The following is a 16,131-nucleotide window of genomic DNA, read 5'->3' on the forward strand; positions in this document are numbered from 1 at the left end:
TCTCTAATTTCATACAATCAAGCACTGATTATTTCTATGCCCTGATTCTATAAAACAGATGGGAGTGACCTATCACATAATGACACTCACATACATCTTCTATGGCCAACGTATTCATACATCTTCCCTGGGTTAGAGATATTTTTCATCATTTTCTCTGGGAGTTTCTTGAAGTTGTAAGCAGGTAGCATAGATCTCAGATATGTTACCTCATCACAGGACACCAAACCCGGATAAGCACTTATCATTCTTGCCACGAGGCTTACTTTTGGGCCAATAACTGTATTGCAGAGACAATAAAGAAAAAGATGGAGACTTTTTGATCCCCTCCTCCGTCTTTGCCCTCTAAATCACAGACCTAACAGACCTAAGTCCAATATCCTTTCCTACCTGTATATTCGTGTCTTGAAACTGCCCCAACCATGCCACAGAATACTGGTCCATTGGTGATACTGATGGAAACAAGCCTGGGGATGAGAAAAGTAACAGTTGGTAACTATGCATTCAGAAGCCTCTGCTTCAGGCACCAGACTGCCACTCCCCTAGATCCAGAAGTCTAGTTTTAGAGCTCAGAATGCACAGGGCCAGAGGCTGCTGTCAGACAGCACCACATGGTGGGTACAAAGTACTGAATATTAGGGAAATAGTCAAAAGGAACAAAATGTTTCTCCTTCTCAGGAATGGCAGTTGAAGAGCTATTAGTAGTAAAAACACTAAAAATACCTTGTATCTATCAGATACTTTATGTGTGCTCTTTGAAGTACTTTCAAATTCATTATCTCATCTGATCATTTGAGGGATAATTAACAACAAACATGTGAGGTATGCAGGGCAAATATTTAAAATCCATTTGACAGAAGGAAAAAAAAAAAACAAAACAAACACTGAACCCATTAATTAACTTTCCCAGAGTTGTACGAGTTAATGTTACAATCAGAATGAGAATCCAGGCCTCCTGACTCCCAGACGAATGTTATTTCCACTACACCACAGTACTTCACATAAAATCCCAAACTGAAAAGTAGATCAACAGAACTATACAGGATTAATGGATCAAATAATGCTAGAATGTGAGAGAAAAGGAATACTCAGAATGTCAGGCTACTGATGGAAGCATTTCCCAAAATATACTCCTTAGAACATTCATCCTTCTGGGTTTTTATATGTCTTGGTGTTTGGTGATCAAGTAAATTTGGGAAATGTTGAATAAAACAAAATACAACAAATTTCTTCACTGTGAGACTACTCAGAAACTTTGATGTTAATGTATATTGTGAACCTTCAAGAAGGAAATATAGTTGCATCAATTCCCAACATACATGACCATGAAGATATTTTCTTTCAGTATTTTTAAAGGGACTAATGTTCTACAAAACACACTTTAGGAAATTACTGACTCAGTAATTATGTTTAAGAAAAAAAAAACACTGACCTGGAAACTAGATTTTAGAATCTATCACTGTCAAATTACTTGGCTTTCTAACATGACCTATGGGTCTTAGTTTACTTAAGTTAAGGAGGCCAAATGAGATGAACTCTAAGATCTTGTCTAGCTCTTAACATCTACAATGAAAATGAAGGTGAAAGTCACTCAGTCACATCCGACTCTTTGAGATCCCAAGGAATTCTCCAGGCCAGAATACTGGAGTGGGTAGCCTTTCCCTTCTCCAGTGGATCTTCCCAACCCAGGGATTGAACCCAGGTCGAACTAAGGATCAAACCAAGGATCAAACCAGGATCGAACCAAGAGCTAGACAAGATCTGGAGAGCTCATCTCAACATCTACAAGATTCTAAACTAAAAAAGACTGAAAGGACCAAGTTATGGTCTAAGAGTCACAGAAGGCATGCTTAAAGGCATTGTAAGATGGTCTCTAATGACCAAAGAAATGACTATCTTATTCAACAGCAAGGGCTAACAGCAGGAGCCTTGAAGACCAGAAGTCAGTGCAAAATTTGGAAACAGAATAGACCGCACTGGAAGGAATGGCTTAGCATACTCATACGGAGGCACGACTGGGAAGTAGGCTGTAGTATCTGCGGATCTCGACAAGCCTGAAAGAACTGCCATCACATACCTGGTGGCTCAGATGGTAAAGAATCTGCCTGCAATGCGGGAGACCCAGGTTCCATCCCTGGGTCAGGAAGAGCCCCTGGAGAAGGGAATGGCTACCTACTCCAGTGTTCTTGCTTTGAGAATTCCATGGACAGAGGAGCCTGGTGGGCTACAGTCCACAGGGTCCCAAAGAATTGGACACAACTGAGTGACTAACACTTTCACTTTTCACTGAGTATCTATGAAGCAACTGTAGCATCTTATCTATAAAATACCAGGTTGGCCAAAAGGTTTGTTTGGGTTTTTCTGTTACATCTTATTGATAAGCCTGAATGAACCTTTTGGCCAACCCAGTAAGAAGTTGGATGAGACAATCTCTAAGTTCTGTTTCAGTATGAAAAGGGAATATTTGTATTTTGTAAGAGGCAGCTATGAGGTAATGAAAATAACACAGGTTTGAGGACAGAAGATCTGGGTGTCATTACCAGTTCTTTTCCATGCTAGTAACTCCTCTTCTGGGGCCTCAGTTTCCTCATGTGTAAAACGATACAAATGTTCACGCTGCTAGCATATACTAAAGTATTTTAAAAATGTTAAAGTATTATGAAAGTACGTGACATAATTTTTATTCATCTTGAATAAGAATGGCAAGCAAACAAATCTTTGACTCAATGCTGACATTAGGAACGACTGTTTTTCAAATCTATTCATGTACACACTTTCCTTATAGCTTTCTAGTGGAAAAAAAAAAAAACCAAAACGGTCATTTGAAAAATTCCAACCAATCATGTCATAGTTGCACAACTTCATTAGGACTAGGCTTTTGTAGGTGGGAGAGTGGTGTGGATATGGAGGCAGGAGATCAATTCAGTGTGAATTCCAGAAAAATCAACAGGACTGGGAAAGACCAAGAGTGAAAGCCAAGAAGAAGAGCGTTAACCAGCTGTGGTCCTTCCTATCAAGTTAATTGCTCCATAACTTCTCTTCCTTCCCTTCCCCTCCCCAAAGACAGGCAGCCATCTCTTCACATACAGATATATTAGTTGTATATTAATTTACACATTGGTTGTCCCTTTGCAGTGTTCTAGCATCTTGCTATGCATACTCTGCACCTTCCTCTCTCCCACCCCACTGGATGAAAACACACCCATTTCCCCTGGGAATCGAGCACACAGTTCTGTATCTAGTGATTTCTTAACATATCTTGTCTTCTGACTTCCCTTAGCGTGCTCCCTCCCCTTTAGGCAGACTCTGGATGCTCTCAACCCCTGCTACTTGTTACCACCTCCTACCCTGCCTGAAGAGCCCTACTGGGTCTGAGAAGCTCCTCTCTGCCCCACCTTCCTCCTCACTTGGTCTCAGCAAGATTCTCCCAGCAGAAGCTGAAGATGCTGAAGGAGCTCTCCAGGGCATGTGCACACTCGTCTGGCTTCTTATCCCCAGGAAGGCCGAAAACACAGAGGAACATGCAGCCCTGAGACAGGTGACAAAGAAAGAAAAGGGAAATTGACCTGGGGAAGAAATATAGCTTGCCTCAACTGAACCAACTTCCCTGAGTGAAGCCAGACCCCTTCCTGGCTGGGTTTTCTATTAGACATGAAGGATTCTATAAGCTTCATGAAATCGACATCCTAGGCCACATCAACATGGAAATTTTTAAAGAAAGAAGAAGAGAAAAACTTCATTTAACTATATAAAGAACTGATATTTAGAACACCAGAGAAATATGTTAAGAACTTTCAAAAATTCAATGTCTAGTGTCTGTCTTTGAGAGAGAGTGTCTATCAGTGAGAGAGAAACTGGTCATAAGACTATTATTCCTTACTCACCTTTAATGTTGATATGTCAAGTTCCCTTGTACTTACTGTCTCAAACATAAAGATCCGGCTCAGCTGGCCACCCCCTTTCTCTATCACTGTGGAGATGTATAACGCAGCCTCCTGGATAAGATGGCACAAACGCAACATCCATGCTGTCCTGTGGAACTCGAGGCTGACCAAAACCATAGTCACAGTACGGAATTCGGATATATACTCCATAGGCTGGCCTTCATCAATCTACAAAGACACGCTGAGTCACCTTGCTGTATCTCCAACTTTCAGTATCATGGTTAGGCATTTAAGTTCTATATTCCATGGTAAACATGAGAAAATAACTTTCGGATATCAGACAAAAAACTTAAAATTCAGATTCAAGAGGCATAGAGCATGTACCAACTAAGTGCACTTGGAGTTAAAATCATTTGACTTTAAATCTAACTTACTGATGAAATTTGACAAGCTTTTCTATTTTCCTCTCTAAGACATAGTTTGATATATCTAATTCTATTAGTCTTTATATCACTTACTACAGGATTCACATATACAGAATCAATCAACACGTATTTACCAAGCATACACTCTATACCCTATTTACAGAATATTAGTTTCCAGAGGGACAAACAAAAACCAAATATGGTTTCTACTTTCCAGGACTAAGAAATCTAAACTCATAAGACCTGTCAGTAATTGGTACAGATGGGAAAATCTGCTGGTATTACAATGGGGAGGAGATGAACTGGATCAATATGAATGGTTGTCACATATGTACATGTACACTTATTTATACAAACACACACACAGCCTACACACAATGACTCAAGAACTAGGAAACAACCTTCTTCAAAAGGTTTTTCATTATGTGCTTCCGCAGGGTTTGCTCAAGTGCAGAATCTGGATCCAACTCCAGGGCGGCTCTTAGAATGTCTGAGAGAAGGAAAACAAACAAAACGTCTCCAGCCATGCAGAAAATTATCTTTGAAATGGGCATGGGTAGTATAATAAAGGACGAAGTCACTTACCAGCACTTGTCCGGTAATGTGGCAGATAATCGAGGCACTTGTAAAAATGCTCATCAAAATCAAATGGGTCAATGATCCGCATATCTCTTAACTATAGAAAGGGAACTGCTCAATTCGGTGTCCATCCACCAACTGGATTACCTTTGGTTCTTTAATAGAGGGCTGAGGATGGCATTTCCCTTGTTTATTGTTTATCCTGGGAGAGTATCCCTCACCTCCCTCCAAAATAAAGTTCCAGTGGTTACTGGGTTGGCCTGGTGTTGAGCACTGCCAGAGTACTGCCCTGCGCAGCAGGAAGTCCTTTTCAGGACTTTCAGTGGATGCGACCAGCCTCCTACCTTCACAGCTTCATCCTCCCGCATGATTTCCACTTCAAACATGTACTGCTCACAGAGCTTCCAGCAGTTCCAGGACAGGACAATCTCATTTGCTTGAGCCAACCGTTGAGCTAACTGCACACCATCTACATCCCGGCCAATCACCAAGAGGTACTGGCGCTGCTCATCTCCAACAATAACCTGGGAAATCCGACCTGCAGACAGACCTATCCAGAGAAAAGAAGACAACTGATGTCCAGACAAACTCAGCCGGCAAACTATGCAAAGGGTTTTCGGGGTGGGGTTGGAATCCTCACATTGCTTTATGCATCATACCAAACTCATTGCCCACAGCTGCAGAAGTATTAGGTGAGCTCACCCTCAAAAATAATACCTTGCCCCAGATCTCCTTCTGTGTTAAATACACCTACAGGCAGACATTCAAACAAGCCTGTGTTGTATGAGGGAAGAAACTCTTGGCTCCTAGGCGTCCAAGAGTCTTCTCTCTAAATTGCTCTTCTAATAGATAGCTAGGTCCTGATGGCAGAGACCAAATGGTTATGCTAAGGAACTCGGCCACTCTGTAACCACACCAGCTCTCCTCATACGTGACCAGGACTGAGAGAGTAGACAATCAGTATTTACCACGAATGGGCTTTGCCATACCCTTTTTTTCTGCCTCCTGTTTTTCTTGCTCTGGAGGATTTTTTTTTTCTTGTTAATAACAGCTGAAAACTGGCTTGCTTGCCAGGAAAGACATGACTATAACCACGAGAAGTATGCCCTTAGGTAAGTCACCCAATCCAACAAGGGAAAAGCAATTTTAAAAGAATGACAGAGGTATATACTTTTGATATACAATTTTGGTTTTTACAAATGTCTGTAAATTTGAAAACACAGCAATGTAAACCATCTAAAATGAAATACAGGGAGGAAAAAAGAAAACAACGAACATAGCAACAGCAAGCTGTGGGACAATTTCAAGTAGTCTAGTAGGTATATAACTGGACAGAGGAAGAGTTAAAAGTTATTTGAAGAAATAATGGCAGAACATTTTCTAAATGTTAACAAAAACTAGAAACCTATAGAACCAAGAATCTCAAAGATTCCTAAGCATAAGAAAAATTAAGAAAACTGTACCAAGGTACATCATTATCAGATTGCCTAAAACCAGTATAAAGAAAATATATTAAAAGCAGCTGAAGTGGAAGAGGAGAGACAATATATACAAAGAAACAAAAATAAAGCTGAAATTAGATTTTTTGTTGGAAACACTGCAAGCTAGAAGACAGCAGAACAGCTTTCATGTAAGAGGGGAAAACTCTGTCGATCTAGAATTCTATACCCAGGGGAAATAGCCTTTGAAAACAGAGGTGAAATATTTTTTTTTTGCAGACACAAAAACATATCTACAGCAAACCCATACTATGAGAAATGTTAAAGGAAGTTCTCCAACCTCAAACAGACAATAAAAAAGGTTGATTAGGACATGGAGAAATTGGAACTTTCATACACTGCTGGTGGAAATGTAAAATGGTACAACCACTTTGGTAAAAAAAAAATCAACAATTTCTGAAGAAGGTAAACATGCATCTACCATTATGATCTGGCCCTTTCACTCCTACGTATTTAACCAAGAGAAGTAAATGCAAATGTCCATACAAAGACTTATACACAGATGTTCATGGCAGCTTTACTTGTAATAGCCCCAAATGGATAACAATGAATGATGAATCTCAAATTATGCTGAATTAAAGTAGCCAAAAAGTACATACTGTATGATACCACTTACATAAATTATTTAAAAATTAAAAATAAACTCTAAGATAGAAAGGAGATCTGTGATTGTTTGGGGATGGGGAGGGAAGGGAGGGAAAGCTTATAAAGGGGCACAGAAAACTTGAGTGAGTGCTGAATATGTTCATTATTTTGATTGTAGTGATGGTTTCAAAAGTATATACATATGTCTACGTACAGTATCAATTATGAATTATCTACCAATAAAACAAAAACCAGAAGAACAAAAAAAGGATGGTAGGAGAGATGCCATATAACTCGGAATATCATTATTCACTTCTGCTCCTCAAAATACCATTGAATAGCTGGAGCCAACTTTTGCCCTTACTTCAGAAACCCTTGGAGGTTGTGGACTCCTGTGAAGCAGTTTTTTGTACAGAGCTTCCCCTTCAACCTTGACTCTGCCACTGTTGCGACTGTGGCCTGTGTTCAGCTTTTAAATTCGATGGCATTGTATTATATTTTTGATAATGTAATACAGTAACATAGTTCAAAAACCAAACTATATAAAGACTATAAAGTCTTGATTCCAACTTATATATCTATCTACACTATTTTCCCCCAATAGGTAACTTTTATTAGTTTCTTATATATCTTTCTGGTGTTTCTTTATACAAATATAAACAAATAAAAATTCTTAACTTTTCCTCCTTACTCAAAAGGTAGCATACTAAACACAGTGCTCTGCATCTTGCTTTTTCTCACCTATATTTTGGAGCTATGGCTCTAGCAAAACATCTTTTTTTAAAGTTGCAGAGAATCTCAGTAGGTAGACATGTTATTGTTTATTTAACTCGTCTTCCATAGAGGTATTATTTTCACACTTTTATCACAATTTATATTGCAGCCAATAATTTTACACATATGATATTTTATAAATATTCAGATGTACCTATAGGATAAATGGTATGGTTGAAGGATAAATGTTAGGATTGCTGGGCTGAAGAAAAAAATGCATTTGCAATCTTGGTCGAGATTACTGAATCAGCCTCCATGGAAGCTGTACCATTGCTGACTCATCAGCACCGTGTGAGGTTTACTCCTCACAACCTCATCAACAGTGTGCTCAGCATCTGAATTTTTCCATATCTATAGATAAAAAATGATCTAAATTGGTACTTTCAATTGGTATTTTTCTTATTATGAAGTTGACCAGTTTTCTACAAGTTACTAGGGATGTTTTCTTTATGTGCTACTTGTTCTTTGCTCATTTTTTCTCTTAGAATGTTAGTCTTTTCTTGATTTCTACGTGTTTTTTCTATATTAGAAAAATTCACCTGTCTACATAAGTTGCAAATGTTTTTTCTCTAGGTTGTCATTTATCTTTTGAATTTTTATAGTGGTTTATTATTTTTAACTGATCACTCTTTTAGTAGCTATTACCTATCTTTAGCTGCAGGTCCTGGCCTTCTCTGGTATGGTAGATCCCAAATTTCTCCTGTATCTCCAGACTGCATTTTGCCACCAGAGTAATGATGTCACTCAGTTGATTTTGTTCCACTGTCCAGAGTGCTAGGAGCACATTCCCTGCAGAGATAAAAAATAGGCTGACAGAGATCAAATATCTGAATTCACTCGCCAGGGCAAACCCACGGTAATGCAGATGTCATGCAAGGTGTCAGACAAGGTTTCTCGGCTCGCTCTATCATGCCAGGTTAAAATACTGCTTTAGATCCTCAAAACTAATCAGCATATAAAAACATTACTAGGTAGAAGCTGAAATGTTCTTAAAACTAAGGCTATTTCTGGTAACCCTTTCTCTTTTTTCCATCAGTATATTAACAGAAAGAGGAGAGGTACTAGCTAACAAGTTTACAAAATGTAGGATTACATTCAAGTTGAATTGTAAGTTTTTAAGTGGTTTTATTAAATTTAAGTGAAAGGATAGGCCAACTCTGTGGCAGATAGCTGTTAATGATCCTAAGAGTTCTCCAGAAAGGAGAGACAAGCTAGACTTCTCTCCCTATCGTATACTTAGCTTCTGCTATTAGTGACCAAGTTTTTCGTTAGTTTTCTCATGAATGCTTTATAGATACTTATTTTCCTGTCATTCAATCTGAACAAAATGTAAAGTACATGGGAGCTTACTACTGACATGGCTTTTCCATTAAATTGAGAGATCCTCTGAGGCAGAGACTGTGCCTTCCTCATCTTTGCTTTCCCAGGGCCCAGTACATGTTAAATAACCAAACAATGCTATATGCCATATTCCATCTAAATATAGTCTTCCTAACTTACAGTGCTGTAAATACTAAAAAACAAACTGAAAAATACCTGTGATATTTAGGATATCTCCTCCAAAACAGAGCACATCTGAAATCAAGTAAGGGAGAGAGAGGAAAACGAGTCAAAAATCAGAGATATGTCAGGTCACGGGCAGAGTCATATATGATGAAAAGAATGGCCTACTGAGCTTTTCCTCCAATTTTTTTCTGGTTAATTTATTCTCTCTAAAGTTCAGACTCCTTCTTTCTTTCCTCTAAATTCTCCCGCAAATCTGTGGTTCCTATATCCGTAGTCTCTAAAAACGGGAATGTCCGCCTCAAAAACCCTTTGAAGTTATCTTCAAAGCCATTCTATTTGTTCTCTGGATCCTAGTCCCTTTCACCCTCTTAAAAACTTCACTCCCTTTCTTATCTTCTCTAAACTCCATCATTCCCATTAATATATATTTAAAAAAACCACCAAAGCACAACAAAATTAACCCATGTATTCTTGACTGTTTTCTTCTCTAGTTATTAGCTCATTTTTGTTATATTCCCAGCAAAACAATTCTCAAGAGACTGGTGATACACAAGTTTTTCCTCCTATCCTAATCATGCTTATTTTCTTTACCATTCTCTTCTCAGTTTATTCCAGTTTGGCCATTTCCACCAATTCACTAAAATTATCATCAGCAGCATTCATCTTGCTACATTCACTACTTTTCTGACATCACTGCACTTGATACCCTTTCATCTTCAACCCAGCTAGAACGGCCCTCTTCTAGAGACATTACTTCCACTTAGTCTTCAGAAATACCACAAAATCCTACCTGACGGTCAGGCTGATTTACAGTCTCTTTTGTAGGTTCTTTCTCCGTAATCAAAATCCTCCCCTGGGATTCCTTAAGGCTTAGTCTTAGGTTCTTTATTTACACTCGCCCCATGCGGACTTAATCATTTATTTACTTTAATATCTTCATGCCATCAACTCACTTTTCAACTCTAACAGATCTATTCTCTGAGCTCCATCTCAATCACAGCTACTAACTTCATTTCTCCCCTTGAATGACTGACTTATTAACTTATTAACATCTTTAAACTCAATCTATTAAAACAGAACCCTTAATTTTCCTTCTCAAAGCCATCTTTCCCATCACGATTCAGTGATTCCACCATATAACTCAGTTACAAAAGTCAGAAAACTTGAGAATCCGTTTCTTCACTGCTTCCCACTGAAATCTGATACATTAGAAAATCCTGTCTGTTGAACTGTGAAATATTTGTATTTCAAATCATCTCCATATAGCTCCCTTCATTGCCATGTATCTAGACCAATGGTTTCAACTTTTACCGCACGCTGAAATTGCCTGTGAAACTTTAAAAATCCTCATTCTTGGGCCTCACCCAAGACATTCTAATTTAACTGGTCTGGGGTGAAGTCTAGACAGGATTTTTAAAAGCTTCCTAAGTGGTTATCCAATGTGCTGCCAAGGTTGAGAAACACTAATCTAGATAAAATCTCCATTATCTTGCTGCAACTGTTCCAAATGCCTCTTCCAGCTTCCATTCTTAACACCTATCCTCCATTAGTTCCCAATAATACAATCTCCACGGGGGTAGGCAGGTACTGCATCTTTTTTATTTTCCCATCTGTTTCCAATACCCAGCAGTTCTTGCTTATAATACAAACATGATACATGATTTCCATCTCCTCCTTTGGTCCAAACTTAAAGAAATCAATTGAAAGACTTTATTTTTAAATTAAAAAAAATTTGGCCACACCCCACAGCTTGCAGGATCTTAGTTCCTGGACCAGGGATTGAACCTTGACTCCAGTATTGGAAGCATGGAGTCCTAACCACTGGATTACCAGGGAATTCTCTAAAAATCTTTTATACTTGTTCCTCAGGGGTACAGGGGCAGTCAAATAGTCACTTTACATGGCTAAAGGAAATGCCATAAAGTAATTATTCTGGTGAATCTCAGAATAATGATATAACTCAACAGGATACTGTCAGTAAAGGAAGGCAATGTTATATTAGTACTAAAGGGTGTAGGGCCAGAGTAATTTATGTTAGGTAGACCTAACTAGACTCAAAGCTCTTTGAAGAGTAGATTTTTGCATGCCCTTCACTTATTACAACATATGTCACAGAGATGGTACTCAGAACATGTTTATTGTACAAATGAAAAGTCCCTCTCCCCTCCAGATTAGGCAAATATCCACAAACTTAATACATGGCGGAAAGTAAACACTCATTCCTACTTCAACAGATCAAAATGCAATAACAGAATGGGAAGGTGTTCTGTATGTTTTATCTGATATACACATGAGATACATATTACAGTTTGAAGAGACAACCTGAGGAATACTTTATTTTGAAATAAAATACAAATATATAAAGTAAAAAGCAGCACTTTCCTCCCCTTTCTGAACAGGATGAGTCAACATGATGTGAAACTGGGTATAATGGCAGATACAGGCAAAGATCTAGCTCATCAGTGGCAAAAAGATATTAAGATATTAACTAAAAGATATTAAGGATGAATGACACTAAAAGGATGTCACTTTTAGTGTGCATTTTAAAGTACCCCAGGTCCCCTTCTGTTACAAACCCTCAGGGGCCCAGCACCACACCTCTTTCCTCCCCCACAATAGTCACTCACGCTCCACGATGTCACTAATGTAATAACTGAAGATGTGGGCCAGTCTGTCCATGTCATGTTCCAACTTGCAGCTCAGGCTGAACCTGTCCATTAATGCTGTAAACCCTGACCACCAAAGCAAAAATCACTATGTTAGCTGCAAATCCTAAACTTTTAGGCTCTATTCCCTCCACACATCAGGCCAGTAAAACGGAAGATCTCTTCAAGATGAAGTGAAGTGAAGTGAAGTGAAGTGAAGTCGCTCAGTCGTGTCCAACTCTTTGCGACCCCATGGACTGTAGCCTACTAGGCTCCTCGGTCCATGGGATTTTCCAGGCAAGAGTACTGGAGTGGGTTGCCATTTCCTTCTCCTCTTCAAGATGAGTCATTTCATTATCTTTTAACATGATGTTGCTTAGCAAGTACTCAGGGCCAGACTGGTTGCTGCTCCCTCTGGGAGTCCAGAGGGCCACCCTCCCCCATGTTTCCAGGAGCTGCCCACGGTGAAGACTCATCCAAATCCAGCCAGTGCTTTCCCATTACACCTTCTTAAGGCTCCCTGGCCCATGGAAACTGTGGGATTCCCCCCTGCCCCACGTGAGGGACAGAGAAACCACTGACAAGGAAAATGGATTAACGCCTTACGGAAAACTCATGGAGAGCTTTTCGAGGACAGACACCCGAATCACTCATTTTCATATCAGTGACACACTTAGCTCCATAAATATGATATAAATGACTCTCATAGCAGTTGTGCACGCATATGAAGTCACTTCAGTCCTGTCCAGCTCTTTGTAACTCTATGGGCTACAGCCCGCCAGGCTCCTCTGTCCATGGGCTTCTCCAGGCAACAATACTGGAGTGGGTTGCCATGCCCTCCTCATACGTATCTTTCCCACCCAGGGATCAAACTACCTGCATTGGCAAGCTGTACCACTAACGTCACCTGCGAAGCCCCTCTGCTAGGTCTTAACTCCTAGAACAATGGCGGGCACTTACTTACAGACTCAAAATAGGAATTAACTGAGCAAACAGAATCACTGGATGAAGCAGAATGTTTAATGGAAAATGCTCAAGGTTGGGAATAACTTGGGTTCAAAGCCTGACATATGACCCTAAAAAATCCTTTCCCCTTTCTGTGTCTCAATTACATCGTCGCTGAAGTGAATTCCAGGGCTACGCCAGGTCGTCCAAAAAGGCGTCCTCCTGCTCTGCAAATGGCCCTCTAGTTTTCGGCGGAGGAGGCGAGAAGTGCAGACACACTCCGCCTTAGCTCACCCCGGGGCCACGCCCGTAACCGCCGCGGCCCAGACGAGCTGAAGCCCAACGGCCACTCCTCCAGCAGGTCGAGAGAGCGACGCGTCTCCCTTCGCCCTCACCCGTCACGTGTACGCCAAGGAGGACTCCCTGGGCCGTGGCGAGCTCGGGTTCGGATCCCCTGGGCTTCCTGAAGACCAGTAGGTCGGGAAGCAGCGCCGCCAACCTGGCCTCTACTGGCCATAGAGGCGGCGCCGCCAGCCGCCTGGCGGTTGCCATGGCGGCGCCGGGCTTGCCCGTCGAGTTACCGGAAACGGGGTCCCTCCGCGTAGTAGCCAATCCTCAACGACGGCCCCGACTGGTCCCTCCCACCAACCAATCAGTGCGGACTCACTTGGGGCCAGTCCCATGTTTTTCAGCGCTTTAGCGCTAGCTCCGGCTTCCGGTGGGCGGGGAGGCGGAGCAGAAGGCGGGCTGGGCGGTGTCTTCGAAGCAGCAAAACTTGACGTTTTAAAATGTTTGAAACATGAAAATGCTTCTACAATGAAACTGATCAACTGGGCTAAGTATCTAAAGGGCGGTCCTTTTCATTTCACCGGCATTGAAAGTTGGGTCATCTTAGTTTCTAAGGACGAATTCCATTTGGCATCTGACGAAAGCAAACTCAGAATGGTTTTTAATACCGTTAGACTAAGGCTGTTTAACACAGGCAGTCCTTTTCTTCCGTTTTTGTTGTCTGCCAGGTCATTCGGTATCATGGGAGTATTTCCCGAGCCGTTTCTCTCGCACTTTTGTGTGAAAAGGTACTATTTGAGGTTGCCGGTCTGTGGTTCGTATTTGTTAAAATACTAAGCAATACAAGGATGAGTATATTATGGATTTTTAACAATCACAGAAATGCGTCTGTTTTTCTGCATAAAGAAATTAAAAATCACATCTTCACTGTGTTTAGTTCTACATGTGTCAATGCTGTTTTGGTGACAACTAAAGGGCTAGTTTTACTCATGGAATTATTGCCTCTTAATGAACACGTCCAGTGAGAATATCAAATAAATGATCAACCCACAGGTGACAGTAGTATCTCCTCAGTAGAGTGGGAGGGCCCAAAGGGCAGAAAAAGAGGTGAAGGGGCAACACACAGCTCCAAGTTTGACACTGTCCATAGAGCACACGTGTTTACAAAGATTGCAATACATAATAAACACAATCCAGAACCCATGGGATGTAGACTCCTCAAAATTCAAGACACTTTTTAGCATTTTTATATTTATTTTAAAAAGTAACAACTGAAATGACATCAATGATCCATCACCTGTGCTTCTTCCACTGCTGAGGGGGAAAAAACCCAAACCCTCCTATGTAGTTGAGTCCCGAAGGAAAATCAAGACATTATTACCAGACATCCATTAGCCAGAAAAATGCTCTAAAAATGCTCTTTTGGTCCAGTGGTATAGACACTGACATGTTCAATGTACCAGTGCAATTAAAATATATACATTTACAATTATCCTGCCAAAAAAAGCACTTAAAATAACTATGTATTAAACCAATTATTCACTCATCCATTCACTCTTTTTGCATCACTACAGTCACAAGGACAAATGAATAAAAGAACTTCTAGTAACAAAGAAGAAAATCCAAACCTCACCCCCACTTTGTGGGTTATTATGTGCTAAAATGACCACAATAAAAGGGTCATGAGCTGTCTGAAATGCAATGACAAAATGACAACTGAAGCATTTCATTAAAAAAAAAAACAAACCCAAACCTGTGAGAAAATAATCCACAACAGTATGAGGTTGGTAGTATATGTACAACCTTACAGACACAAATAAATAGCATTTTAGAACTGTTGTTGGCTTAAGTACTAGAAATTAGGTCTGAGGAATTTCTTCTGAACTCTGCATCTTGAAGACTCCTAAACAAAACCAAAGGATAAAAACTCCTCATTGTTTTTAGTAATCTGTCATCTGAAGAACCTGGGGCTTACCAAATGAAGTCAACACCAAAGGGTCAGATGAGTAGACTCAAGGGAGTAGGGAGATACTTCACTTTCTGCTTTCTCTGCACAGCTCTGTACCTCTGTTTTGTACCATTACATTGATATCCTTTTGTGATGTTTTCTTTGGTAGGTTTAATTTCTTTTCCCTCTTAATACAGCTAGAGTAGTATCAAAGGAAGAGCCAATCCCTAGTCTTGTACTGAAATTGAAACCAAATGTTCTTTGAAAGAATTACAAAGTTTTCCTTGTTTTTTAAAAAAAAACAAAAACCAAAAACTCTTCTGAAATCACCTTAGTCCTCCCAGGGTTCCACACCTAGAAAAGAAACATTTTTTTTTTCTGAGGCACAGCCTACTTGGGGGGCTTCAGCCCTGCTCCTGACCCTGCAGGAATCTCTATCTCCAATCTGCACTTTACCCCCAGAACATGGATGCAAAGTGAAAGCCTTTCTGCACAAGACCTATGGAGAAAAGGGGAAACGAACGGAAATTGGTACCAAAGAATCAGCTGCCATGGGAATAATGAGAATGTTCACTCTCTTGGGCCAGCACAAAGCACAGCAGGAGTGAAGCCAACATCCACCTCACACTCTAGCAGGCAACCTGGATTATGTCCCAGCTAGCTTGACTGAACAGTGCTTTCCAGAAGTTGTCAAGGGTCAAATCTCAGACTTCCCTTTCCATGCTTGTTAAAAGGTTATAGTATAAATGTAAATTCTTCTCTTCATTATAATGATCCATCCCAGGCATCCATCCACTGGTGAATCATGCTATATGACATCACAAGGGTATATATACTACTCTTTGTCCTTCTGGACTGAAACACACACGAACCTTTCTATTCCCCAAATGCTGTCACAAAGCCTATGATTGAAAATCTCTAGTTTTGCTGTTTTGGAGTTACTGTACATGTCCTCAGTACTTCAGCACAGAAGTTGTATAATTTTGTTTTCTACTAAGGAAAGGCAGTTTCAAGGTCCAATACCCCAAAATCATCTTACAAGTAGCCTCAGCA

The 16,131-nt window shown here is 40.3% G+C and overlaps 1 protein-coding gene across 8 annotated transcripts in view; it reads right to left on the bottom strand.

Moving 5' to 3' along the window:
- The window catches only part of LOC102399180 (adenylate cyclase type 10), a 39,475-nt gene extending 25,242 nt beyond the window's left edge, over positions 1-14,233 (bottom strand). For 5 of the 8 annotated variants that reach the window (XM_025270385.3, XM_025270373.3, XM_044930300.2 and 2 more), the window contains exons 1-11: positions 13,238-14,233; positions 11,880-11,984; positions 9,283-9,321; positions 8,392-8,535; positions 5,233-5,438; positions 4,895-4,985; positions 4,711-4,799; positions 3,921-4,112; positions 3,408-3,529; positions 391-467; positions 91-280 (exon numbers count right to left, since the gene is read on the bottom strand). In XM_025270385.3, coding sequence (XP_025126170.3) covers positions 91-280; positions 391-467; positions 3,408-3,529; positions 3,921-4,112; positions 4,711-4,799; positions 4,895-4,985; positions 5,233-5,438; positions 8,392-8,535; positions 9,283-9,321; positions 11,880-11,984; positions 13,238-13,394 — 1,412 coding nt within the window. In that variant the 5' untranslated portion in view covers positions 13,395-14,233. Of the gene's footprint in view, positions 1-90; positions 281-390; positions 468-3,407; positions 3,530-3,920; positions 4,113-4,710; positions 4,800-4,894; positions 5,057-5,232; positions 5,439-8,391; positions 8,536-9,282; positions 9,322-11,879; positions 11,985-13,009 lie in introns of those variants that run through there. The other 3 variants (XM_025270395.3, XM_025270379.3, XM_025270419.3) reach the window with 3 other exon arrangements.
- Positions 14,234-16,131: the final 1,898 nt, after the last annotated feature.

This window comes from Bubalus bubalis, chromosome 2 (assembly GCF_019923935.1).
Source record: "Bubalus bubalis isolate 160015118507 breed Murrah chromosome 2, NDDB_SH_1, whole genome shotgun sequence".
In the NCBI taxonomy this organism is placed as follows: Eukaryota; Metazoa; Chordata; class Mammalia; order Artiodactyla; family Bovidae; genus Bubalus; species Bubalus bubalis.